Here is a 23,698-nt window from a genome sequence, read left to right on the forward strand (position 1 = left end):
CTGCTGAGTTTTCACAGTCAATAGTAGTTGTATATGCACATCTGAATTGATACTGGAAAACGAATTCGTATTAAAACTGTTTACCCAAACAAGATCCAATCATGAAAGACAATAAGTAATTAAAAACAACAACAACAATAGCAACAAGGTGATTATGATGAGAAACATGTTCTGTTTAAAGACTTCACATTCTTTCAATTGCTTTTAATCTTCCCTTCCTAGGCATGAAAGTCTAACACCTCTTAATATCTTAAAAAGAACTCTGTGTATAAAAGCAGATGAGGGACAAACAGACATGGTAATTAATGGCTGGAATGTTCTGGACCCTGTTTGTGGTACAGGTAGTAATGTTCACTGGTGCTCCCGGTGCCTTCAGCTATTATCTGATGATGGCTAAACATTAATATTTCAAGGAAACATTCCGATTTCACTGGAAGTTTCCATTAAAAGATGTTGCCTCTCAGCTCCAACAGCCTTATTTTTTCTCATGTTGCAAGTTAGACAAACAATAAGCAGCTTCAAAAAAAGACACCAGCCTTGAAACACTGCAATGAAAGCAGTTGCTACCTGAAACTAAATGTTTTGTTGGCTCTGTCAAGTGATAAGCAATGTGTTGACAGATGCAGATTGCCCATTTCCATAATATAACAACCAAGTCATCTTGGTCAAGACATGAGTACTTAATATATCTAATTAACAGCAGTAGAAATAACTATGATATGGGATTGCAGAAAAATCTTGCAGGTTGCATGAACAGCATCAGTGCTACGCATCATGGGAAACAGCATGCCAGGTAGACTAGCTCACTACATACTAAGAAATTCTCCCAAATCAGTAGAACATCACAGAGTTATTCGCATACTGCCAGCTGCATACTAAATTTTGCCCAAACCACTAGGCACTGCTAGTGTTGTAGGCGTTTCAGAAAATAGCCTCTTTTTCCCATGAACTTTATCACCCTGTCAGGAAGTAAACAATGAGGCAAAGGAGAAAAAAGTTTAAAGATAACTAAACTCAAGTCGAAAAATAATCATTACAAAAGGTGTCCAAAACTCTTACAAAAGAAAGAAAACCAAAAACACTAGAAAAACCCACTAGAGTACACTGCGACAGGGTATACACACACACACACACACACACACAAAAACAATGAACTGACAAAGAACTGAAGAAACACAGAGATTATAAAGGCAGTGGAGCAATCTAACACAGGTGTGGAACAAGACACTGGTGAAACACGAGGGGGACTCAAACAGGAGAGAAACACAAGGAGAACTAAACCAAACACAAACCAACTTAGGACAGAAACAAGATAAATCCAAAACCCAGAAACACTGAGGATAAACATAACAAAAGACCTACACATGACAAGAACCAAACCAAAACCAGAAGGAACAAGAACTTTAGACAAAAACAGGAAACACAGAAAACACAGAACAAGAAATGACTAACACGAGAAACCCAAGTCTAGAATCACAAAGAATAACCAAGAAAATCAAGATACACAAGAAAATTAAAAACCCAGAAATACACAAAACACAAAGCCAAACCATTACACATCCACTGTATTTGTTTTGAAAGCAAATGAATGGAGATCAGTGTTTTCCCTTCTATTGTATGGGGGGGCAACAGAGCCCCCCCCCCCCCCCCCCCCCCCCCACACACACACACACACACACACACACACACACAAATCTAGTTAATTTTAGACTAAAAGCCTTGTGTTTTTCATCTAATTTACATGACGGTGTTTTTTCTAACTTCTTTTGTCTGTTTCTGTGGACATATGGTCCTTCTGGCCGCTTAAAGACAAGGCATACTTGGTGACCAACAGAAACACTGCTCTCCTGTACTTCATTTAATGGAGCTGCATTGACAAAAACGCCAATACTCAGTCCAGGCCTGGAGGTCTCATGGGTCATTAGAGGCTTTTCTGAAAAGCGAGGGACACATGTATGACTCATGTCCATTTGTGCTCATGTTCATGTACTCTTTCCGTAAAAGCTTTGAATTCAAAGAATGAAAAAACCTCTTTGCAAATACCATATCACAACTTATGATTATCTTTACGCCGGAAGCCTCTCAGGGGAAGGAGTGATTTCTCCTTGTAAGAATGGCAGTTGATATAATCACAGGTCAGTTGTATTGAGGCTTTACATGATAGTTAGACTCCATTTCTAACCTGCTTTCAACCAGAGGGTTCATTTAGAATCGTAAAAAGTTTGCTGTTTCTAGTGAAGGCTGCAATGACTAGACTGTGGCAATAATGTTCTAGTAACACAAACAAGGCCTGATGGTTACCTTTAATTGATTGTGTGTGACAGACTGTTATCATTACATTTACTTTGTGCCCTCATGAGGAATGAGCTTTAACATGTTTCATTCCTCAGAACTTCATGTTCTGCAGCTAATGTCTGAGTTAAAGATTAATCAAAGAATAATTGGGGGGTAATGCTCTTCATTAGCAGATAAATTGCTCTCCCTGGTTACATCCTGGATTGATCAGATCATATAGCCAGGAGGCCTGACACATATTCAGAAGTGAACAAAAGAATGAGCTGACTACAATGTATGGGACTGAACATGCTTACACATCACCGCTGCCATGATGCTCTCACCAGAAGTATGAAAGCCAAGTTATGATAAAATGACATTTCCTGTCAAAAAAAGCAATTATCCAACGGCAATCAATCCTCCACTATACATAATTTACATAACAAAAGCAGAGCATGAACCCACTGTTGCTCATTAGGCTGCCAGCCAGAGCAGTAAGGGGTCGGCAGAGTGAATGTATGCATCACATAAATGCCATGTGTTCAGTGTGTCTTACACTTCCGCTATCTTAATGACATGGACACCACATGCCTGACGAGAACCTAAAGGATGCCATTGTGTCACGCTGAAGACTAAAGTTTACTTTTCCTTCTCAAACTTTCATGATCTTTTCTTCCTTTTGAAGTTCTAATTGGTGATGTCCTCAAGCGTCGTGTGTTAAGCATGAACATGATGAAGGGATGAGTCGTTTTTGTTCAAGGCTCCTGCTCTCAGACATTCCTGACCCTCATTCCAAGCCTTTAGTGTACAGTGTCAAAAATGAATTTATAAAATACATAAAGGGATAAAATGCCTGAGCTTTCTTGTTGCTTTGAATGACTTTCATTTAAACAATTTTATGAAAAGGACATTATGGTGCTTTGCCTTTGAAGTATTTGCACAGTTTCCTGGACCAGATTTCCACACTACTCATTCTGTGGACGAACATATAGGGGCATAGTGGTCACTGCAGTGGGTAGCAATTTAAAAGTTGTTTTCTCCTAAATGCAATGGCTTCTATGGTAAAACTGCATATCAGCCTCAAGAGTGCACTCTGTTGCTCCACTGCTTTAAGGGTCATTCTGAGGTCAGTCGTTGTAACTGCAAGTATATTCTCTCTATCCTTCTATTCCAAATGGACTTCAGAGGTGAATAAATATGACAAACAGTAACTTCTAAAGAGTGTTTTTGCTTTTACTTCTTAATTCTGTTGGAAATGTTGTACTCCGTCAAACCAAACATGACATTCAAAGCAATTAAGATACAAGCTAATCATCTGATGAGTGGCATTGTATAAAGGCATGTAGACATGGTCAAGACAATCCCCAGCAGTTCAAACCAAGCATCAGAATGGGGAAGAAAAGGTGATTTAAGTGACTTTGAACGTGGCATGGTTGTTGGTGCCAGATGGGCTGGTCTGAGTTTTTCAGAAACTGCTGATCTACTGGGATTTTCACGCATAACCATCTCTAGGGTTTACAGAGAATGTGGGCCAAAATGCCTTGTTGATGCCAGAGGTCAGAAGAGAATGGCTAGACTGGTTGGAGCTGATAGAAAGGCAACAGTGACTCAAATAACCACTGGTTACAACCGAGGTCTGCAGAAGAGCATCTCTGAACGAACAACACGTCCAACCTTGAGGCAGATTGGCTATAGCAGCAGAAGACCACACCGGGTGACCCTCCTGTCAGCTAAAAACAGGAAACTGTGGCTACAATTTACACAGGCTCACCAAAACTGGACAATAGAGGATTGGAAAAATGTTGCCTGGTTGTTAGGCTCAGAATTTGGTGTCAACAACATGAAAGCATGGATCCATCCTGCCATGTATCAACGGTTCAGGCTGCTGGTGGTGGTATAATGGTGTGGGGGATATTTTCTTGGCACACTTTGGGCCCCTTAGTACCAATTGAGCATGGTTTAAACGCCACAGGCTACCTGAGTATTGATGCTGACCATGTCCATCCCTTTATGACGACAGTGTACCCATCTTCTGATGGCTACTTCCAGCAGGATAACACTCCATGTCATAAAGCTCGAACATGACAATGAGTTCACTGTACTCAAATGGCCTCCACAGTCACCAGATCTCAATCCAATAGAGCACCCTTGGGATGTGGTGGAATGGGAGATTGGCATCATGGATGTGCAGCTGATAAATCTGCAGCAACTGTGTGATGCTATCATGTCAATATGGACCAAACTCTCTGAGGAATGTTTCCAGTACCTTGTTGAATCTATGCCACGAAGAATTAAGGATGTCCTGAGGGCAAAAGGGGGTCCAACCCGGTACTAGCGAGGTGTATGTAATAAAGTGGTAGGTGAGTGTATACTCACAAGCATGTCCTCTCCAGGTCGATACATCACCAGCAGAAAACCAACACCTCTCCAGGATGACCTCAAGCCACAACCTGGTTTTCATCAGTTCAAGTCCTCCTGTGACAAAATAATTAACAGTGGACTCTTGTTGCAAGGGAGCTTCAACAAAGTGCCACACCATAAGGAATGAAAGAAACAAGAGCAACAAAAATGTGACACAAATTCTGTGACTAGACCACAGAGCAAAGACTGCAGCTTTCAGCTTTATTCCAATGAATCAAATTAAACAAATAAAAAGAGAACAAGTCCAGAAACGCTTGTAAACAAGGGCATGATGCAGCCTTTTTAGTGCTTTCATTTTCTGGTTTCCCATGAAGGAGGTCTAGAGAGTTAATGTCTCACCCCCTCCATTTCCACTAATGGCAAAAAGTTACTCAGAACATTAAATCAATAGTCAACAAAGTATATTAACTGGAGCATGTTACCAGAGAGGTCTTTCATCTCCTACTTAAATTAAACTGCATCATAGTAACACTATTTTCACTCCATTAAAATACTCCAGTACTCTTTTCTCTTCTGATTCCTGCAAACTGTATTCACCTCATAAAATGAACTATCTGTGCACAGGTTTATTTCCATCATGTGCTGCAGCATGCATCACTTCAGTAATAACACAGTGACACGCTCCAGATTAGGTTGCAGTGACATGACTTCTCTTTAATAAAGGTTAGACTGCACAGCAGACAACTGGAGACCCCATCAAGAGTTTAGAGAAAGTCACAGGAGAGAGCCACATGACATGGAAGTGTTTGTTTTTCAGGTGTCAAAGAATAACTGACTGTGGGTTATGGCAGCGCTATACTGCCAAAATTCAAGAGCATACATGAGATCCATGCAGATGCTAGACTTTGGGCGCACATGGCTCCTCAGTAGACACATGTATCTCATATATGCTCATGCAAATCTCATATTTGCTTTCATGGGTCATATTTAAATTTTATATATAAACCCAAGGCTGCACGGTGGCACAACAGTTAGTGCTGCAGCCTCACAGCAAGAAGGTCACAAGTTCGATTCCCAGCTTGGCCGGTGGGCCTTTCTGTGTGGAGTTTGCATGTTCTCCCTGTGCATGTGTGGGTTCTCTCTGGGTTCTCCAGCTTCCTCCCACAGTCCAAAATCATGCTCAACAGGTTAATTGAGCACTCTAAATTGTCCCTAGGTGTGAGTGTGTGCGTGAATGGTTGTCTGTCTATGTGTCAGCCCTGCGATTGACTTGTGACCAGTTAAGGGTGTACACCGCTCGCCCAATGACAGCTGGGACAGGCTCCAGCCATCTACGACCCTGAACAGGATAGACAGCTAAGAAAATGAATGAATGAATATACATTCGAATTTAGGCAGTATAATGCCGCAATAGTATTTTTTTTTACGAGAATGTGAGAAATTTTAAGTGATTTTGCAAGACTCTTGCTTCTAGATATATGCCTTATCATAATCCACACTTTAAAATGAGATTATCAGCACCAATATTACAAGTTCCAGGTTATTTTTGAATTGCTACTTCCCAGCTTTCTGATCAGGTCAAGCACGACTGGATTGATTTATGGTATGTCTCTATGACAACACCACACAGGCTGACGAAGCTTAGAAGTGAGAAGTTAGATCCTTTTTTTTTCTCTGCTGAAAACAATTCTCGTGATAAATTTTGTTGTGATGGTGGACACTTGAGCCTAACTGTCAGACAGAAAAAAGACAGAAGAGCAGACGAAAGCTTAACAAGAGAGCAACAATGTATGAGCTAAAGGCGAAAACAGGGGTCTAACTGTTTGTGCTAATGTTCATTCCAACCCTTATGCAACAGTTATTCTGCAGTGATCTGTTCAAACTTGAGCGTCTATCAATAAAATGAAGAGTGAGGTTACATTAGCTCCGCTTCGTGGATGACTGGCAGGACATAGCTAACCAGCATTTACTAACGTTATATATTATGCAGATGTCTTAGAGTGCTCTGCCAGCTGCGCTAAATATAGACGGCTATTAAACTACATGCAAACTGACAATGTTTGCTTGTAGTCAAGTTAGCCTACAGATACATCGGAGCACTGGGCTGACAATAGCGCTACATATAGCAATGTTTGCTTGTTGATACATTTCAAACACTATGTAACTGAACTGATAAATACCTTATCCCAGCACGTTGTATCCAGTAAAAAGTTGTCTTGAACAAAGAAAATTTGTTTCCATACAATCTCCCTTTAATTCCAAAACAAACACACACCTCGCTCAAAGTCATTACGACAGTGTGAGTGAGACTCCAGGCCAGAAGGTGGCGAGGGAGTCCAATGAAACAGATCTTTCTCACAGCGTCTCTAAGTTAGAGTTCATGTTGCACAAATGCCACTGTGAGATTTTATCTCAAGCTGATTAAAAATCCTCACACTGACCACTTTTTAATATCATATTTAAATATCTATGAACACCCAATGTGGCAGAGGAAATGTATGAATTAATTTTATTGCCTGCAACACTTTTATTATTAAGCCTATTCTCTGCTTTATTTACATATTCTCAAGGAGAAGACCGCGGAAGACACAGCAGCGTTTCATGAATTTCAATCATAACTGAATGGCAGGATTGCAAACCGGAAACAAACAATAAACCCCATTGGGTTTGCTTTCCAATTCCACTTGAAAAGACCACATCATCAATCACTTAAACAGCATCTTAAGAGTCACTGCCTTCTTAATTATGGGTAATTTTACTTTTGTTCCCGCAGCACATCAGCGCTTCATTAGCAAAACATACATACCTGCACTGTTGGATCAGATTCAATTACATTAGATTAGATTAAACATTGTAGAGGATCGTGTGAACTGAGCAAGATCATGATAAAAATATCATGTTTCTGTTTTACTTCACTGCAGATTCATTTCTTTCTGTATTTCTCAAATAGTAATGCAATTAGGAGTTTAAGGTAATGGTGATGTTCATGCTGTAGTACTACAGTTGAATACAGATGCACGAAAATACAATTCAGAGCCAAACAGGCAGCTGTGTGTGCTTGTGTGTGTTCATCTAAATGTGTTGCACTGTGAAAATGTCCTGTGACTGCTTTCCTACATACATATACAGTAGCACAGCATGCTTGTTCACCATTTAGTTCCACTTCTTTTGATCACCATGCCCTGATAAAATGAATACAGGAATAAGTTTTGATGGAATTTCACAGGCATACCGACGCCTGAGACACCTTGAGCACACCTTAATGTCTCATGAGGACCTAATGCCTGTAGGAAATGAGTCCACTGGGGAGGTTTTCTTGTCTGATTGAGTTTAATTGGTCTTTAAGACATGTATTGTAGATGTATTGGAGCAGAGGCTAACAACAAATGCTCTGCAGGCAGATGAGAGAGTTTTATCCGATGTGAACAGCTGGATGTCTGCAGGGTACTTCAGCCTGGTAACTGAGAATGCTGGTGTGACAGGAAAGGGGAGAGTCACAGCACAATGCATTGGACTTTCTTTTCTCTTGGCCATGCAGTGTGAGGGTGATTTATGACTACAGTTAGGGGAACATAAAGGCAGCAGCTTTTATGAGTAGAAAAAAAAGATGTGTAACAAAAAAAAAAAAGAAAAAAAAGTGGCAAAGAGCTGAATAAAAGGAAAGGGCACTGAACTGTGTCAACTCTTGACTCCACATCTGAGAGGCGAAAAGAGTGTGCCATTGTGCACACAGCATGCAACATTTCAATATCCTGTTTACTGCTCATCTGCTGCTGCTGACAGGAGATCATCTGCAGATAAAGACACACAGCAGCGCTGACTGACTGTACATCGAGAGAATAAAGCCGAGCCCATTTGTTTTCCATGCAGTGTAAAACAGACGCCACAAAAATCCATCAATCTTTTTTTTTCTCCTCCATTTGTGCCACTTGCGCGTCACTGAGTGCGCACGGAGCCCTGCTGGAGAGGAGAGGCTCACACCCTCATTCAACAGGCACCGAGGATACACTTTACATGCACACTCTCAGTGCTTTTTATCCATTTTTTTTCTCTACTAAAAATGTAATGAAGTCCAAGGATCACACAGTGGAGATTTGAAAAGAAGATGCGTCATCTTTAGGGGTAATATGTGTTTAAGTCGCGCGCTATGGTGCACAAACGCACATTCAGTGGATTCTAGTTTCTAGCTCCTCAGTTCATTGATCACAATCGTTGAATCATCACAACCTTTTCGTATATACGAGGATAAAGAGAAGAGGATGGCAGCTCCACAAAACGGATCCAACATAACTGCGAACTACACTAACCAGTTTGTGCAGCCGCCGTGGCGCGTGGCTCTCTGGTCCGTGGCGTACAGCGTGGTGCTGGCAGTGGCGGTGTTTGGAAACCTCATTGTGATATGGATCATTCTTGCCCACAAGCGCATGAGGACTGTGACGAACTACTTTCTCTTGAATTTAGCGTTTTCGGACGCTTCCATGGCCGCGTTCAATACTTTGATAAACTTTATCTACGCTACTCACGGGGATTGGTACTTCGGGGAGGCGTACTGCAAATTCCACAACTTCTTCCCGGTGACATCGGTGTTTGCGAGCATCTACTCCATGACTGCGATTGCTGTGGACAGGTGGGTTTATAAAATGATACAAGAGCAAAATTTAACAAACGTTAAATCCTTCCACAGTCCCCTCTTCCTCATTGAATAGAGATGATCAGTTCAGTGTGTGGGTAAAATTTAATTACCTCTAAGGCGTAATCTACATCTCCTGTGTACATTTGAGAAAATCTTGTTGGTGGTTGTGTAAATGAAAAAAAGAGCTTGTGTACTGAATAAGGAAGAAATTGAGGTGGAAAAATTAATTATTATGGCAGAAAATGAGCTTTATTGCTAAATATCTGACTCTAACATCAAAATTGGTTGTCCTTAGGGGTTGAAAACTCCTCTCAGCCAATCACTTTAGTCAAAAGTGCTGTCATCTGACAAGTGCCAAACTGAATAGTGTGTCAACAAAATTAAAAATTAAAATATTAACAGAAGAAAATCAAGAGTTTGTGTGTTGTAAAAGAACACAAACTTATCTAGCTAATGAACTTTGACCCCTCAGTCTCATTAGACTTGTTGCCCTCCTGCTGATTTGAGTAGACATAAAACGCAGTTTGTCAGCAGGGTTACAGCCGCACATCACACTCCTCTGACTTCTTCTCCAGGCCTGTGGTGTGTGAGATAGCAGTCACATCTCACACATCTATTTTTGATTATCACCACTGATGACGTAGGAAAGGAAGCAGCAGCTTAGTGAAGAATTCTCTCTGTAGTGACTTATTATCCATGGTCCAACCCCCAAGAAAGACCTCTCCTGTCCTCTCCCCATTTCTCAGTGCCTTTTACGCTCTCCAGCTCTTGTTTCCACCACATGTGATCTGGTTATTTATTTATTTTGCTCCTGCCTTCACACCTGTTTCATCCTTTATTCCAGTGCCTTTTTTCGCCTACTCGCTCCTGTGGTTTTCCGGTAATGTGATGATGCACTCCTCACTATCAGCTGGGCTTTGATACCGATCAGTGGACCGTCTAACATCATAATGCTGCAATAAAGGGATTAGACTGATGAAGGAGGCAGTCACATGCTGAATATAATGAATACAGAGAGGCTGTAGACGCAGCATGCAGCAGCAGTGAGCAGCAGTGAGCAGCAGCGAGCGTATAGGTGTCGACAAAGTGATGATGCCTAAGGTGGTTTTCTCTTCCTGTTCTCCTCCTTCACACATAAAGGGAAGCTGCATACCCTGAGACCTTGATCCCTTTTATAACAAGTCCCCTCTACTCCTACTTCCATGCATTTATACATTTGGTCCTCAGCTTCCATTTCCATTGTGTCATCTATGAGCTGAGGAGGAGAACATTGGCTTGACCTCAGTGATGTGGATGTAACCCCAGGTCCTGCTTTTTCCTAACCCTAGCCTGCTGCTGTCTGCTGCTGTCTTTGCTCTGATGTCTTGAAATGGCACAGGGCCATGGTTCGTGATCATCTGTGGGTTTGTCCTTCCTGTTTGCTGGCTGTGCTGCCAGGCGGGCTTCCTCAGTCTGTGCAGCAAAATAAACACAGGTTACTGAGCAAAAGTTAATAGTCCAAGGCAAGCGCTAAAGGCAAAATGAGATAGGCAGTCATATTTATCATGCATACATGATAAATACATGATAATACATGAAACTGAGAGATACAGAGGATAGTTCCTCCCTGCAGCCATCAGAGTTTGCAATTCTTTGATCTTTGGAAGATGAGCGCAAGCTACATGAATTTCCCTTCGGGGATAAATAAAGTATTCTATCTATCTATCTATCTATCTATCTATCTATCTATCTATCTATCTATCTATCTATCTATCTATCTATCTATCTATCTATCTATCTATCTACCTACCTACCTACCTACATATATTCATTTTAATGTCATGTGCAGGACAATGGGGTTTTAGCACCAGAAGAAAATGTACAAACCCTTTTTTCCCAAATTAAATTCCAACTCCAGTCTTTGGAAGTCAATCCTTAAAATTAGCTCCTCTACACCTGAATAGTACAGGTTAATGGGATCTGCTTTTGTGCCCACTGGATTGAAAGAATTCTTCTCAGATGTTTGGAAAAAGTAGAATGTCCTAACAGAGATACTGGGAAGCTGTGGCTCAGTGGTACAGCACTTTTTCTGTCAGAAGATTAGTGGTTTGATCCCTGGCTCCTGCAGGCCAATTGCCAGAGTGCACCCAAATTGCCCCCCAAGTCCCATTCTGTGTGCAGTGAATTTGGATGAACGATTAGCCCTGATGAACAGACTGGGTCTTCACACAGCGTCCTCTGCCATCAGTGCATGAACATGTGTGTGCATGCCTGTGTGCGTGTGTGAATGTGTGAAAGGGTAATACGGCATTTAGTGCAAATACATTCTGAGTGCTTAGATGAGGAGAAAAGTACTATTCAGTGTAAGTGCAATCCATTCGCCATTTAATTGCTCCTGATACTGAGGATTATTCATAATGTTTGTTGTCAGCAGTTTTTTGTTTCAGATGCTTTTTCAGGAGAGGCGATAGAGTGTGACAAGTGTAGCATGTGCAGAGAGCTGCTGCTTCAAACATTATTCCTGGAAAGTGGTTTCTTTTGCTTGATTTCTAAAGCCTGATGTCAGAGATGGATGGAAAAAATGAATTGGGTTTTACATTGTGTCGTGTATCAGATCCTTAAAGTATTTGGTGTTTTTTCATCATTTTAGCTGAAATACTCTCCTCTCCTCCAGAGATAAAAAGTCAACCCTTCATGTTCAGCTGTTGGCATAATGTTTGGAGGTCTCATCTGAGGTCAGCTCTGCTTGTCAAACACCATACTGTGATAAAGTGAGGGAACAGTTGATGTTGTCACACCACATGATGTGGTTTCAAAACAATATGCTGTCAAAGGAAGTTTGTGCAGCTTGAGGCATCACAGACTTCAAGGTTAAACAAAAAACATGATATGATTTATTCATTTTTTGGCTGTGATCTTCACCAGCTGATGCTGATGCCTCTTTGAATGTACTTTGATGTGTAATCCTGTTAGCATTACTCAAGTGTCTTTGGTGTTGCACTATGCGTATTGCTCAGTGGATATGAGTCTGTTAGATCAGTCATCCTTGTATGAGGTCATGGGATCCAAAATAATGCAGGCCAGCAAGTGGCACAAACCTGATTGGATTTCTAACAAGCTGTTCACTTAAAAGGCCCGAGAGACACTCATATTTAATCCCAAGTACTTCCAGGTGAGTAGTCGGGGCATTTTTGTTATTGTTCTCAGAGAGTTTCAGTCACTGAGGTGGCATGTCGGGGCCCATTCTTCACGATATTATGAAGATTGAATTAACAACTCAACACCCTTGTTTCAAGTGATTTAGAATCATGTGGCATCCTGAGCCGAGTTCATGTTCCTCAGGTTAATCTCCTTACACTTCTGGGGGCCTCTTTGAACAGTTCAAACGATATCTCACCACTCTTTGTGTTTTTAGTGAATCATCCATCATTTCCCTGAAAATCAGACTCTGCAGTATAATTGAACTTTCACAGAATGACTTGCAGCAAACGATGTTAGGAATACAACTATGGGGAGAAAGTTTAAGTAAGTTTGTTTTCACTTTTTCTTCACTGATAAGAGTTTTCCTATTTAGACTTCACATCCGGAGCAAATTTGAATAAATCTTAATGGTTTGTTCATTTTCCATACACAGTTTCTTTTTGATTTCACCTCTTCAGGATATTTAAAACCATTTTCATTCAAGTAAAGTATATAAACACAGGTTGCAAGAAAACAACTTCAGAGCAGTGCAGTAGCAAACATTTTAGGAAAACTGTCACAAAGAACTCATTCACAAAACATGCGGAAAATATATTTTAAACGTTTTTCATCAGTAAGTGAAACCAAAGTGATAGATCATCAGTAATTCAATATGTTGTCCAGATTTTGAACACAGTCGTGTTTCACAGACTTGCTCACATCTGACCTGCAGGTACATGGCCATCATCTATCCTTTGAAGCCTCGTCTGTCAGCGAAAGCCACCACAGGAGTCATCGTGTCTATCTGGAGTCTGGCTGTGGTTCTGGCCTTCCCTCTTTGCTACTTCTCCACCCTCAAAACTCTGCCCCACAGGACGCTCTGCTATGTGGCCTGGCCCCGCATGGCTGAGGACTCCTTCATGTAAGAAACCATTTAATAACTTACTGAAGAAAGAAGCTTTTATGCCATTTGAGTAGCTCAGCAAGTAAAATGAGTCAAGTTTATTTATAGGCCCATACAGAAACAGACATCACAAATACTTTACAAGAAAAGATTGGAAGGCAAATCAGGGAGATCACAGCAGACATTATAATACAGACAGTTACATAAAAGCCATTCAGATCTAATCGAATCAGTGAAACAGAAAGCTGTTCAATATTAAAGAGTAGGCAGATAATGAGATCCACTGGTCTTATGAAAATAAATGACTGTATTGCTTTAAATATTTTACGGTCTCCTCAAATGCCTACCAACACGAAAACCAACCACCCTTTGAAAATTCAGCTGTTTTAAAACCTCATTCAGTGTTTCAAGTTTCATGTCTTCTCAAAAGTGAGTTTTATTTTTTTTCTTACAACACCTGAGTTATAAAACTTGCTGAATTTAAAAAAACAACCAGAGAAACTACTAAGAGTGAGCTCCTGTTGTCCAGATGAAGAAGACAATTGCTAATCACTGGGTAAAACTCCAACTTTAAAGAGCAGTTTGAGCCCTGCTTGGTAAAAAGTTGGTTGTAAGGGGGTCCAGTGGTGATGTTTGTGATTTAATGGAGGGCAGGTTGTTGTTGAAGCAGTAATTAAGGAGAAGTTCAGACTGTCAGGCAAACGTTTGATTTCTACTGGGCCTCTGGTAGCTCTGCATGACTTACAGCTCAACACACTCTTCATTTATTTCCTGTCCAAAATACTTAGTTCTAGCTACTGTCCCTTTAAAGAGACTGTGAGGAGGCTCTGTTCTTATTCGACTGCAGTGACACCTTATGGCTCGGAGTCTCACGCACACTGTCATGTAGACGTGGCTCTTAAAAAGGCATGTAAGTTTTTTTTGTTTTGGATTGGATCTTCTTTGAACTCCATTTTTCTGTCTAAAGGTATTTACCAACAGTCATGTAGCCCCATTGTTTGAAACGTAATAATAATTGAACTTTGCACCATATTGTAGTAGCTGACTATATGTAGTGCCACTAGCAGCACAGTACTCCGATGTCTGTGTAAGGTTTAATCTTATTGAATCCTGTTTATGCCCTGCCAGTGCTCCTGTTTATGCCCTGCCAGTGCTCAGCTACCTAACAGAGCCATCATAACTTTACTCTTCATTTTATAGATAGACTCTTAAGTTTGAACAGACCACCGTGGTATAACTGCTTAGCTTGTTTAGCCTTTAGCCTGTGTTCTATCACTCTACCGTTTAGCTTTCTTCTGCTCTTTTGTCCTTTTTCTGTCTGACAGGTAGGTTCCTGTGTCCACCATTACTAGAAAATTAATCCAGAAATGTGTTTTAGCAGACAAAAACACAGGGGGGGGGGGGGGGGGGGGGGTATGAATCACCTATATTGGTGCTGATAATCTCATTTCAAAGTGTGGATTACAATTGGGCATATATCTAGAAGGGAGACTTTTTCAAGTACACTTAGAAACTCCTCACTGCCCCTTTAAGGCTTTTCTTTTACATTGACAAATGGTGAAATATAACCATATTCCATATCCCAGGTGACCCTTAGAATCCAGAAAGGGAACAAAAAAAAAATCCCCAAAGAATGAATAGGATGTGTGAAACGGAGTCTTTTATGTTAGGAGCAAGTCTCTTTTTAGCTAAGCTTGTAAAGGCTATGGCATTTATATATCTCATTATCTATATCTATTTCTCATTAAGTGCTATATTCTGTTAAATACCTTTCACTTTGTGCAATCTGTTCAGAATAGTTCATTTTGCCTTGTCTATCTCGTTTGTGAGTAGCTCTCATCTGGTTTAGTGCTTATTACTTCAGTACTTACTGATACTTTATTGCTTATTTCAGTGTATGTCTAATACTTATTTTATTGTATCACCTTATCACATCTTATTTCCAGCTGCTGTATTATGTAAAAAGCAATGGTAATACCACATTTCTTAATAGAGTGTTCCTAATTCCTGATTTAAACAGTGCTTTGCATTGAAACTTGTATTCAGTTTAGTTATGTGAAACTAAAATACAAAGCTTGACCCTGAGTCGTGTCACCAAATCAATGTTCTAATCAGCATTTTCCAGTGTATCAGCATTGGTCGAAATGTGGTTGTAATATGGTGACCTGTTGCTTAACTCTACCCTGTTATCTCGTATAGATAAAGTGTAAGTAGCACGAGTTTAACTATAAAACCAGTTCATCAATTCTCCTGCAACAAAGGCACATGGAAGTGTCCTCTTATCCAATGCTATTCTGAAAAATGGAAAAGGTTATACAGTATTGTTTTGATTTGATATGGTTTGGGAACAGGAAATGAGTGGGCATTTTCATGACAATCATATTGCTGAGCATGCAGTAAAGGTTATGCCTCAGAAGAAAAACAAAGCTTTCTGTTGACAGGAAGTGAACAGCTGTCCACTTTGTTAACATTCAGTGTTTTGTTGACCCGTCCTCCAGCCTTTTCTCTGGTCTCCTGGGCTTTTGTTGCCCTGCCTCAACCTGCCACCTGACTTCCTCCTCTGCATCCCGTAATAGTTGCTATGCTTGCAAGAAATCTTTGTAACTTCAATACAAGTTATTTTAGGGGCATCCTTAAGATCTTCACATGTAACAGTGAGAAGACTCTAAGATCTAAAGACTCAACCTGGGTTCGTGTTCATATGTCAAATCTACTGTTTATAATGTACATGATCATAAATATGTTAATATAAGAAAAACATGCTTAATAATTTCTCATCTTTCCCAGGTATCATATCATCGTGACAGTTCTGATCTACATCCTGCCCTTAGCGGTGATGGGCATCACTTACACTGTTGTTGGAATGACTCTGTGGGGAGGGGAGATCCCTGGAGACTCATCAGATAACTATCATGGACAGCTCATGGCTAAACGAAAGGTAAGCCTGCTCCAGGGTGAAATGTTTTTCATTCATTAAGAAATGACTGGAGGCATTGTAATTATTCCCTGTGAACATCACAGAGCCAGGAATAATTTAAAATAGTCTGCCACTGAGCAGCCTGTGGCTTCAGGTAATCACTGTCACACAGAGAGTTATAAACTGAACTGATGAACAGAAAAAAAAGAAGAAGAAAACTGAGGCAATAGTTCAATTTGACATTTAACTGCCTTTAGAACAGAGAGTTAAGAGCTTTCTGTTGTCTTTTTTTTTCTTTTAGCCTTGAAATTTAAAGCCCCCAAACTTTAAAAACCCTTAAAATAACAGGAATATCAGACACAAGTGAGAACATCAGAAGTTGCAAACACAAATACTGAAGTGAATACACTCTCTGGTCTCTGCGTGTGTAAAGCTGGTAGAGACATTACATGGTGAACATTTCAGGGGGGACTCAAGAGAACACAGCCTTTGTGGTTGTCACTTGTCTTTAATCAATTGTTTGCTCATGCACCCAGACAGGCATAAGCTCTGGAAACAACACTGTCTCTTAGCATTAAGAGTTATCTGTGCTTTGACGCCAAGGCCTTTAAAGCTCTAGAGTCAGAGAAGCTCAAAGACACGCTTTGGCGTTCAGGGGAGCAAAAAAAAACACTCACTGCTGATTTTAAATGAAGGAATGTAATATTTCTCACAGGGAGGGTTCATTAAATCTGCAGAAAAGATTATTTCGACTGGTTCTAAAATGGTCACAGTCCAGATGACAGAGACAGCTGTTAGGTGTTAGGTGATACCAAATGGATAGCACGCAGGTGAGCCTGCAGGCTGCAAGACAGGAGGACTTGGTGGAAGTCCATCCTGATGCACAAGTGAAGAGAAATCAGAATTATCCATGCAAAAACAAAGCAAGAAGGCCTGGGGGGGAGAGACCCCTGTCTGAGCAACAACACTGCAGAGGTGAGTTATCGGACGGGCTGCAGATTGATGAGCTTGATGGATGGCAGGTGTGATAAATCAGCATTCATTTGTGAGCTGGTAACGAAGAACTGATGCCAAGCATGTACACACATACAAGCCCACATGCAAGCACACATGCAGGCACACACACAACAGGGAAAAAGGAGAGCCATAGAGATGTTGGGAAGCTCGAGGGAAATGCAGAAGCACGGCAGATGCTGTGACAGAAGTGAAATCAATACCAAAGAAAACAATATGGCACCAAAGAGCGTCAAAGGAGAGGGCTGTTATTAAATATCAGTCAACACTTTCCAGCATGAACAATAAAATAAAAAAATCACAACTTATTAAATCTAGTGAAAATGTAGTACATTTAAACATTTATGATCCAAAAACAAAATGACGGATCTAAATAAAACTCATACTCATCAAAATCACAGAGCACAGATATGTTCAACATTTCTGTTTCAGCTCCACTGTACTTCATCATTTCCTCAGACAGCATTGGCTTTACCTCACTTCTTATTATTTGTGGGTCTTCCAACCAGAAAATAAGCGTATGGGGAGTTCTCTGTGCGTACCTGCAGAGATCAGTAAGTGAAAATGATTTTTTTTTCACAGCCTAGTTGTTTGTGCTCCCTGTCGGTGGTTTCACACAGAAGAATTCAGTGCCAAGCCATCTGCTCACTGGGGTATTTCAGTCTGTATTTTGTTTTGCCAATAGTATATATGTGGCACACAGTCTGCCTTTCTCAGGGATGGATGTCATGCAGGTTGAAAGTTTTGTACTCAAGCTCTCATTTGAAAAGGTTACGGAAAGGAGAGAAGAGCCCCGGGCAACAGTGTAAACCACTACAAAACAAGTGGGCTCAAGAGCTCATGTTTTACACTCTTTCAGAGTCCTGTCAAAAACTGTATTTAACACAGTGAAAAAAAATTTATGTGATAACACTGTGAAATGTCAGTTTGCTCACTAAATAAATACTCAAAATCCTCTGTAAGCTGTGGTATCACAAAAGGAATTATGGGATTACAAAAGTCAGCCGGGTAAATTCCCTGGGACACATCGATACAGCTGGTGAGCTGGTGAGTAGGATAATGCTTATTAAAGGCTTCTGTAGCAAGAGGAACACTTCCTTAAACAACCAAAGAAAGAACACTTGTCAAATGTTTTTATCTTATAAAAAAATCTTTAAAATGTGTGTTTTTGCAATAAACGTAGCATCTCTAAAAATGTGGTTCTTCAACTGATAAGGAACGTGTTGTGCCTTAATTACCCATCGCAACCCCTGCATGCTTCCTGGGAAACGGTTTCTAACTTCACTTGTTGATTGCTTACTAATCTTTATTTAAAGAATCTAAGTTAAATGTAGAATCTGTACTTAGCAGCAGGATTTTCAGCTTAGGAAGTGTCTGTAATGACAACATATGTGGTGTTTTAACATATCCTGTGTCAGCAGGCTTTGGTGTCAACAGGAAAAACCGCCGGCGCACTGAGTACATCATCCCGGCTCCCATTAGCATTAAACTGAAGTTGATTATTTATTGATCTCTGTGCACATATGTTCAGCTGTTGTAGATCAAACTCTTCACAGGATAGCAAATTGTGATGCTTTGTTAAAAGCCAATCAGCCTGCAGGGGTGAGACCTCTACCTAATTCACTATCTACTGTTAAACTGGGACAGCCTGGAGACAGAAGGAACAGAAGGTTTGAGGGTTGTAATGATATTCATTTAGGGGCCGGGGACCATCACCCTCTAAGGTGCTAGTTGGGCAATTATGTGCAACCTACAGCCTCTATTTCTATCATTATCAGATAATAAAGGACAGTAGTTTCAGTAGGTTTGGAAATGTATTGTGAGCTAACCTTATTTATTAGAGACAAGACAGGATGTGTTTATGTTTGACTCCAACACATGAAAGGCATTTATCACTGAGTGAGGAATCAGGGAGTTTCTTCCTGGTTTAATAAAAGGTTTGATACAAATAAATAAGAACAAACACTTTGTTGCAAACTTCCTTTCTCATACTGGCCCAAGAATATAAATCCAAAGTCATTTTAGGGCTTGAATAGTTCTGACTGGCTGACTGGTTTTAAAGCATGGTCCAAGTCATTTTGCATCATATTCTATTGGTTGACTCATCACTTTATTCTAATGAATTTGATTTTGTCCCACATAGATCAAGGGAATATGTGTCTAGAAAATGAAAAATCTTCAACCAGTCTTCAGTGATCAAAACACGATTCTGTTCCCAGAAGTCTCTATGATGAGGCTAAGTGTTTATTGTACATCAGCAGTGATCGTACAACACCACTCAAAGGACAGTACTCAAGGTAACTCTAAAGTAGTTATGTGAATTATATGGGTAAACCAAATTAACAACTCAAAAGCTGAATTTCCAGTAAAAATAGCCACTAAAGAGTTTCATTATTTCTTGACATCTCTCAGTGTCCTCTTTTTTTCATCCTCCTAATTGCAGCCATTAAAGGTCTGTGTGATAACAGGAAACAATTACTTTGCCCTCTTACTTTTTGTTGGAAGAAATATTCAGTACACTGGTCTGCAAGCACCAGGACTGGTCTTTTTTATGCTCCTGTCTGAAGCTGCACCATTAAAATTTCAGTTGAGAGTGGCACACCAATGGTCTTACACCTGCAGTAACTGTTTTACACAGTCTGTGCTGGTACCTCAATTTGGAGAGACTAAAATCAGTGACCTCTTCAAAATCAGGTTTTTCCGTTCAGCTTGTGTGAGCGGGAATGTCATACAAAATACCAGAAGAATTGGACCATATCTGAACTGGACAGATGGTCGCAGAGCTTTCATCCGTCATGGGAGACAATACCATGATGAGAATCAGTAAAAGCTCTAACCTTTACACGTTCTCTTCCCTTTTCAAACCCTTACACGGCTGAAACACTTGTGTGTTTGTAATGCTATCATTAAGGTGTTCTCATTCCATTCAGCCAATCCTCTACCCCTCACACTTTGACCTTCCGTTCTGATCCTGAGAACAGATTGCTTAGTGCAATTTTGTTCACTTAGCAACTCTGTCACTTTAAGACAACTGCACGCCTTGATAAGGTTTTAAAAGCAAATATATAACTATAAAAGGACTTCGACATGTTAGACATCTGACCATGTAAGGTAATTAAAGACCTGAGATACCTACAGGGCTAAGTGAGGTATGAACTGCCGTTCGGAGGCTCACTAACAAATGAAATGTGGACCTGTGAAACTTGATATGTGTGTTTCATTTTATTACTGCTGGCCACAGTAAGCCTGCTCTTATAATGGGCAATTGTAGATCTATAGAGAAAACTGCATGAATTTATCAATCATTTAAATTGCACCTTATCTGCTCATTTAACACCCGCGTCAGCATTCCCAATGCTGATTGAATTGATTATATCTTCAGGAGTTAATTTATGCAGCTGAGATGTGGTAGAAACTACGCATGATACCTCTGTAATATGTCATGATACCATGTGTTTAAATAAACCAGAAAATAACGAATTACATAATAAAAATCATAAAACCTGCTGTATTGAGAGTTGTAACGTCTGCATACCTACAGAATTTTTACTACAACAAAAAGTTGGGCAATATTGCTAATATATGCTTACAAAAATGTTCTACATCATGTTGCCTCAAAGAAGATGGCTGACTTTGCAGCCCTTTCTTTGTAAACCGAAAGTCTTTACACTTTAATATATACCCCTTCCATGATAAGGGATTGTACTGGAGAGTATTGGATCCAGGGATGATATAAAATAGTAATAGAGGAAGGAATATAAACATTATTTACACACACACATAAATATATATATATATATATATATATATATATATATATATATATATATATATATATATATATATATATATATATATATATATATATATATATATGTATGTATGTATGTATATATATATATATATATATATATATATATATATATATATATATATGTATGTATATATATATATATATATATATATATATATATATATATATATATATATATATATATATATATATATATATATATCCCCATGAAAAAGAAGATTTTACACCTTTGACAAATAATGTGAAGCGTAAAATGTTGAATGGGGATGCAACACTTTTGCATACTAACACTTGTGCCATGTGTGACATAAGTGAGGACCCATTTACAGACAGCAAAATCAAAAAGGGGAAACAAAGAGGCTTACCAAAAGGTCCAACAAAAGTCCTGAGTTCATAGGGAAAAAAAAAAAAAAACGAAGCCGTGAATAAACTCGGAGAGGTAGAGTTTGGTGATAAAAGCACTGAGACTATGCACAGCATGGGTAATGAGTAATGACACACAAGTGAGAAACAAGGCACGTGTGTAGACAATCAAGGTTAAGGCTGGACACAGTTTCAAGGAAGAAAAAACACAGGGAGTAAAACTTTGGAGAATAAAAATACCAAGTAAAATAAACCCAAAAACAAGACCAAAAGAACTACAGAGACACAAGGGAAAGGATAAAAGATTAAAACACTGGGATAGAAAGACAGAAAACACAAGACAAAAACTACACAAAAATGAAACATTTCACACACAGGGAGTGTATCTGGAGAATCTGACATCAGCAGTCTCCTCTATTTCCCATCACACCGATTTATGCATGTTCTGACTTTTCTGCTGAACAACTCACTACTTTAATCACAAAACCAACATTTGACTTTCCTTTAACAAGCCTGTACACTTTTCCTTATGATACACTGACTGAATGATGTGAAAAAAATACTCTTTGGGTATAATTGAATCCGTTTTATTGTAATCAGTTCAGATTTTATCACTTTCTGGCAAAATGATACTTTTGCCAATGTATCAGAGAGGGAAGAATTAAAACAGGTTTTCTTTTTATAATCACTCAGTCCCATTCAGGCACACAATTTGCCGTGGGTTGTCTGCTTGGTTTTACATGTAAAAATGGATTGTAGGACGCATTCTGGTTTCCAGACAACAAATTGGGAGTTATCCACTGGATTAATGAAAAAACATAAATCTGGTGCTCTCGCCCCAAGACTGTTTTGGTTGGTTAGAATATGCCTCAGTATTCATTTTGTCTATTAAAAAGCTCATTAGCATGGGAGATTCATAATTGTGTTTTCAAAAAGCAAATCTGCATTAAACTAATATGTTTTGCTCTTCCTCTCCCATTTGTGTCCCACAGCTCATTTCCATTTAAAAGTTAAATACTGGGTTGAAGGAGACCTTCAGAGCAAATATGAACTTGACACACACACACATGCCACCAGTTTTCCATTAAAGACCCTAACAGTTGGAATAAAGACTTTTATTTCTCTGCTTTGCCTGAGGCTCATAAATAGCTTGCAGTACACATAATAAATGATCGAAGCAGACAAAGTGATATGCTTACTGAACACCCACAGATGTCTCCCACGAATGATGTTTATTGTCTTATCTGTTTCAATCTTTGAGATAGTTTTAGATTACAAATCTAGATTGAAAACCCCAAAAAATAACTTAATTGAAACATTAAAAAATAACTCAGATGCCAAACAAAAACACAAGGGTACCACGGTAAGCAGGGTAAGGAAGACCAAGAAGAAGTCTGAAATACTCTGCATATGACACATTTCTCCTCCTGCATTGTCCCTGCCAATGAGGCATGAAGAAAATCCCTTCAATCCAGCTCACATTTCTATTTAAAAAAAAAAAAAGTCTGGGCCCTCTTTTTCTTCCATCTTCTCCTTGGTTTCAGAATTGATATGAAATAGCCTCCAAATTACACAGACATGTTTCTACAGCCCAGTTTGGTTTAGATTGAGACATTTGAGCTGGAGATTGCTGCCCTGCTGCCTCCCATTGTTTTCTTTCTTTTGTCTTTTTTGCTTGGTGTAAATTATTTGTTATAATCCTAAACCTGTGTTTTATGGATTATGTATCGATTGATGTTAGGCCCACAGGGCCTCTCTTTTGTTTAGGCCTTACAAATGGGGGCTCGTTCTGGATATAAAAGGAGAAGTTAGCATAAGCACCTTAAATTCTGCTCTCGAACCTCATGGAAGGTATTTGACAGCGGTCACCAGGTCCCAGACAATTTCTTGCACTTGTCAGCTCCGGTTAAATTTTGTATCTTCTAGCAGGAAAACATCAGCAACAACATTCGTCATGCCCACACAGACCACATAGGTGTATCACGTTGCCCTTTTCCAGAGATATTTCACCACATCCATTCACCTGCTGTCTCATGTTTTATTGCAGTATGATTGCCATAAAAATTGCACACAGGCCTAAACCAGAGGCAGTGGGTAGGCTGCAGATGAACTGCAAAAAGAAAGCAGTTTTTTTAAATTTGCATTCAAGGTTTTATAGTCAATCTAGTGTATGAATGCAAATGATTGCTGCAGGGAAGCATGTCAAATGTGACATACTTTTCACGTTTTGCTGCAAACAGCTATAAATCCACTTTATGA

The 23,698-nt window shown here is 39.7% G+C and overlaps 1 protein-coding gene across 1 annotated transcript in view; it reads left to right on the plus strand.

The window, feature by feature from the left end:
* The first annotated feature begins 8,543 nt into the window (after positions 1-8,543).
* tacr3a (tachykinin receptor 3a) overlaps positions 8,544-23,698 on the plus strand; it is a 30,727-nt gene continuing 15,572 nt past the window's right edge. Inside the window, exons 1-3 of the mRNA XM_074664408.1 lie at positions 8,544-9,262; positions 13,161-13,349; positions 16,119-16,269. Of these exons, the coding sequence (XP_074520509.1) occupies positions 8,895-9,262; positions 13,161-13,349; positions 16,119-16,269 (708 nt within the window). The 5' untranslated portion in view covers positions 8,544-8,894. The remainder of the gene's footprint in view (positions 9,263-13,160; positions 13,350-16,118; positions 16,270-23,698) is intronic.

The sequence above is a fragment of the Halichoeres trimaculatus genome, unplaced genomic scaffold (genome assembly GCF_033239565.1).
Source record: "Halichoeres trimaculatus isolate MK-OKI-2021-1 unplaced genomic scaffold, fHalTri1.1 fHalTri1_scaffold_2, whole genome shotgun sequence".
NCBI lineage: Eukaryota > Metazoa > Chordata > Actinopteri > Labriformes > Labridae > Halichoeres > Halichoeres trimaculatus.